The sequence below is a fragment of the Nannobrachium achirus genome, assembly GCF_963921795.1.
Source record: "Nannobrachium achirus genome assembly, chromosome: 6".
In the NCBI taxonomy this organism is placed as follows: Eukaryota; Metazoa; Chordata; class Actinopteri; order Myctophiformes; family Myctophidae; genus Nannobrachium; species Nannobrachium achirus.
In genome coordinates this window covers 35,220,400-35,225,363 of record NC_137815.1, presented here as the reverse complement: position 1 = coordinate 35,225,363, position 4,964 = coordinate 35,220,400, and the positions used below count along the sequence as shown (strand labels likewise).

The 4,964-nt window shown below is 39.7% G+C and overlaps 1 protein-coding gene across 1 annotated transcript in view; it reads left to right on the top strand.

The window, feature by feature from the left end:
* Positions 1–2,673: 2,673 nt before the first annotated feature.
* Positions 2,674–4,964, top strand: part of tex264a (testis expressed 264, ER-phagy receptor a) — a gene marked incomplete at its 3' end in the record, with an annotated part of 111,589 nt that continues 109,298 nt past the window's right edge. Inside the window, exon 1 of the mRNA XM_080728174.1 lies at positions 2,674–3,240. Within this exon, the coding sequence (XP_080584300.1) occupies positions 2,983–3,240 (258 nt within the window). The 5' untranslated portion in view covers positions 2,674–2,982. The remainder of the gene's footprint in view (positions 3,241–4,964) is intronic.

Here is a 4,964-nt window from a genome sequence, read left to right as displayed (position 1 = left end):
AAACAACCCTCTATACTTTATTTTATTATAGTTTATATTTATTTTAGTTTAGTTTTCTCTCTCTACACACAGTATACACACACCAAGTCTCTTAACCGAAAATAGACAATCTACAAGGTTGTAGATCAGATTTTCTTAGAATGTTCCCCCCAGAAAAGGATGCTATTAAACAGTCAAGTGGTTAAAAGTAATAAATGTTTCCAAATTCTTGGTCTGTTTCATGCTGACGGTTACCAAGGTGATCTTAGGATAGGTGGGCACTAGGTATAGCTGGGCACCTCCATGTAAAATTGGCCATTTTGTCCAAAATGTAAAAAAATGTTTTAAAGTAAAGTATACATGATTAGAACATGCTTAAACATTCGACAATTGATCTAATATTTCTACTATACAATTAAATTGCTAAATGTTGGGGCATAAACAAGAAGTTGAAGGATAAAATTAAGTCTGTTCACATCAGGTATACTTAACATTACTTAAGGCCATTTTTCAAATATTTTATATTAACATTTTGTACAAAATAGCCAATTTTACATGGAGGTGTCCTGATGTCCCTAGTGCCCACCTATCCTCTTAAATCGTTGAGATGACTGTTCTTGTACAGGATCATAGACACAAGCTTCGGGTGATTCATTTACATATACTGTATATCCCCATGCATTGACATCTGAAGAAAAAAAAAAGAGATTGCATAATGATGTATCTAAGTGTTACTGTCATTTTTTGCTGCTTTAAAAGACCAAGTTGGCCTTGTATTTTCAATCCTGTTTAGTGTCTTTAACATTTGTTCGTCTTCTTTGTTGTGCTTTGCCAGCCAATTAAAATGTATATAATTAATTGTTTTATGTATTGATTTAATTAGGTTACAGCAAGTGTTTTGTCTGTGGTGTTGAGAAACCTTGTCAGTAATTGTATCAAACATAAAATAATTAACAAAACCATAATAACTTTTAATATTAGAGAAGCAAGATGATCTCCACGAGAATACAATTTACAATAAGTGCCCTCTGCAGTCATCTGCTTACACCATATAATTTAATTGTATGTTTTGGCTTGGATGGGACTGAAGAGGATGGAAATATGGACTACAATTGATTGATTGAATACTTTATTAACAATTTGCTAATAGTAGTTGGCCTACGGTTAAAGGGGCACTCCACCACTTTTCAACCTATCTTCATATAATAGGTCCTCACTAATATTCATGATAAAATATCACAATTTTTTTCTACTCAGTTTGGGTCTCATAGGAGAGCTGAGGGTGGGTCAAATCCTACTACCGGTGACATCATCAATGGGAAATGCAAGCTAATAGAAACGGCAGGCTTTCTATTCCTGAAAAAGTTGCAATGTTAAAGTGGAAGCCATTGTTCTCGTGATAATAAAAATCTAAATATTTTTTTTTTCAAAAATATTATTTATTTATTTTTTGTCAAACGATAATGTCACCGGTAGTAGGATTTGACAGCTCTCCTATGAGACCCAGACTGAATAGAAAAAAAATGTGCTATTTTATTATGAACATTATAGTCCATGGGCCAGACGGGTTGTCGGTATCAAAAAGGTGGCAAAGGTTACCATGCATTTTTGAAAAGCTCTATATCTGTAGATTATATTTTGGTATGATAACCCTTTCTTAGACCCAGCTAAATTGGTGTTATCAGCCGCTAGAGTTGGTCCCATTAACTTTACATTACAGGGAAAAAAAGCAAAAAATTAATCTGCTTTAAGTAGCATAAGAGGGGTCAAACTAGGGGGTTTTCATGATGCTGAATCCATTGCAAGCATCTGTTTAGCACGAAAAACATTCCTGGGGCTAAAACAGCCCCCACAAAAGTGATGACTCATCACTTTTCATCACTAAACCATAGTCTTTTTAGCCCAAGGAATGTTGTTTGTGCAAAACAGATGCTTGCAATGGATTCAGCATCATGACAAACCCCTAGTTTGACCCCTGACACCCCTCTTATGCTACTAAAAGCAGATAATTTTTTTGCTTATTTTCCCTGTAATGTAAAGTTAATGGGACACCAACTCCAGCGGCTGATAACACCAATTTAGCTGGGTCTAAGAAAGGGTTATCATACCAAAATATAATCTACAGATATAGAGCTTTTCAAAAATGCATGGTAACCTTTGCCACCTTTTTGATACCGACAACCCGTCTGGCCCATGGACTATTAGTGAGGACCTATTATATGAAGACAGGTTGAAAAGTTGAAAACTACTCCTTTAAGCAATGATGCTTAACTTGTTTCCATTGTGGACCTGTGTATTCAATTCATCAAGAAGTTTCTAGCTTGGGGGAATCTGAATACATCAATGAAAGATTGACAACTGAAACATTACCACAACCGCCGCACACTGCCTGCTGCGCGCTCCTGGCTTGAACCAACTCTCCGGGTTGTAGCATTTTCTTGGCAAATGTATCCCTCTGAATGTGTCGCATTGATGAGGAATAGTGACATTTATTACACAGAAAATAGCTGAGATAATATCGTTTTCTTACACGGTGTGATGTGGCTATCGATTTTAAAGCGTATCTCACGACCCTCTTACTTTGAAGGCACCCCTTGCTTTCACGGGAGAATGGTTTAACCGGGAAGCGTGCTGACTGACTGTAATGTTTGGGGAAATAAACAACAAGAAGCGAAGCGGTTGGGTTGACATCATCTGACTGTCAACGTACTGCTTACCATAAGGACACCGTATGTCACTTTATTCCTGCAGTGACAACATATTTTCTCCACAATAATATCCACGTTTTGTGTACTTAAAAGTAGCACCGAAGCCACATCAACAGGACCCACATTCAACCATTTATTATACTGTATCTTATTGAGTACAGTACGTATAAACCCGGAGGGGAGAGGAGAGGAGAGGAGAGGACGTGGAAGCAGGCAGTCAGAACCACTAAACATTGCATCACCTTCATCCCTCAGCCGGTGGTGGTATCCCAACTTGTTGGAGTGACTAGAAAAGATGTCTGAATTCCTAATCATAATTCTGATAGTCGTGCTCCTTCTGTGCTTGACCGTGACGCTGTTCGGGTTTGTCGTGTACTCGGGACTGCTTCACGACGTGGACATAAAGACGGGCTCTCCTCCCGTGAAGAACGTTACCATCGCCTACAAGCTCAAGGAGGGACCGTCGTCCCAGTTCGGTGCTTCCTACGCCGAGACCACCAGCATCGGGCCCAACCTGAGCAGCATCGGTATCTTCTACGATGACCCCAAGCAGGTTAGAAGACAGTCCCCTTCCCCCACTCACTCCCCATGAGTTGATGACATTCACCATCACAATGGTTAATCTTCTGTGATAGGTTACTTGATCTTATGACATACTGTATCTTCCCCATAAATGACCTGGCCACCAGTGTAGCTATTTTATGTCTTGATAAGAGCTGTCATCTGTATTGATCAACTGTACACAGTCAAAAGGATCTCACTTTAAATATCTATTATGTCTTGTCTAGTCTGTCTGTCTGTCTGTCTGTCTGTCTGTCTGTCTGTCTGTCTGTCTGTATCATATTTACATTGGATTGATGACTGACACGAGGGGATTAGGCATGCAATGTCATTCCTCTTGTTTCTCCCTAAGGTCTCATTCATTGTTGATGCAAGTAGTGAAATGCAGAAGGATTGGTGCTTTAGAGAATGTATTGAATGCATGTGAAACCATAGAGCTTTTTAGGACTATAATTGCAAGCTTTTGTGAGAAGTGAGAACCAGTCTGCCTGATGATGAAGTCAGCCATTCAATGCCACGTTGCACTGTTGATATTTTTCCCCCCACATCTGTGGCTCCAGTTGACATTGGCATTAGTTTCAGCCCAGCTGACTCAAATACTGTAACCAGAACCAGGACTATGGGTACCACAGCTTCCTTATAAGGAGCTAACCGAAAGCTGACATCTGTATACGCCCATGGCAGTAGTTCTCAAACTTTTTTGTGTCAAGGCCACGTACCCCACCTGAGAATGTTTTGTGCCAGGGACGCTCAGAAAAGAAGATATGTTTTAAAAAAAAAAAGGCTAAATTATTTTTCTAAAAAATCAAAAATAGAAGATGAGATGTACAAGAGTGGAGCCATTTGCAGCTCTTGGAGTTTTGGCAAACTAAACTCCCGGAACGTTAAGGGAGTTGAGACCAATGTTGAGATTCGTAGTAAGTAAGGACTGTTGCAGGTGTATTTGTCCAATGCCAGGGTGTTTGTGCCTAGGAAATTGCAGAAGTGATTGAACCTGGAGGTCACTCTCTTCATATGGGATGTCGCCTGCAACCTGTCCTTCCTTACACACACCTCACAACGACCCCCCATGCTGTTGCTCACCCTGAGCTGCCTCCAATCTCTGCACCAGGCAGCCTCATCCGTTCCTTCCCCTTGATCGTACTGAAGAGAAGCCATTTGGCCTCATTCTGTATCCCACAGTACTCTGTTGTGATTACTTACTCCACTTTGTGCCAGCGCTGCGAGCTTGCACATCTGCTATTTTTGAACATTTTTTGAATCATTGAATCATTTTGAATTACGAACAATTGTGGGAACTATTGATTTAGAAGGCATTTGTAGAATCGGCCTCAGGTCTTAATGGGTTAAGGGCCAGACTGAGAACACAAATTAGGCCAGGAATGTAAATTACGGTACAGCGGCCTTCATGTCTGTCCGAATTGACAAAAAAAAAAAAAAAAAAAAATAGGCGCAGCAACCAGCTGATCAGTCAGTCTATGAAAGTAATGACAGTCTTTTATGATATCACATGCCTCCAGATTGTATTTACCTACTGCAGTGATGTTAATAGGTTTTTAATGTAATGAGTCCCGGGACCCAAGACGGGTCTTTCGGATGAGTCCCAGGGATATTTTATGGGTCCCACAAAAATTCAACGCATCATGTAATTTTTGACAAAGTGCAGCAGTTAACTTGAATTGGTTATTATATGGTTATGTTCATGTTACGTAGAAA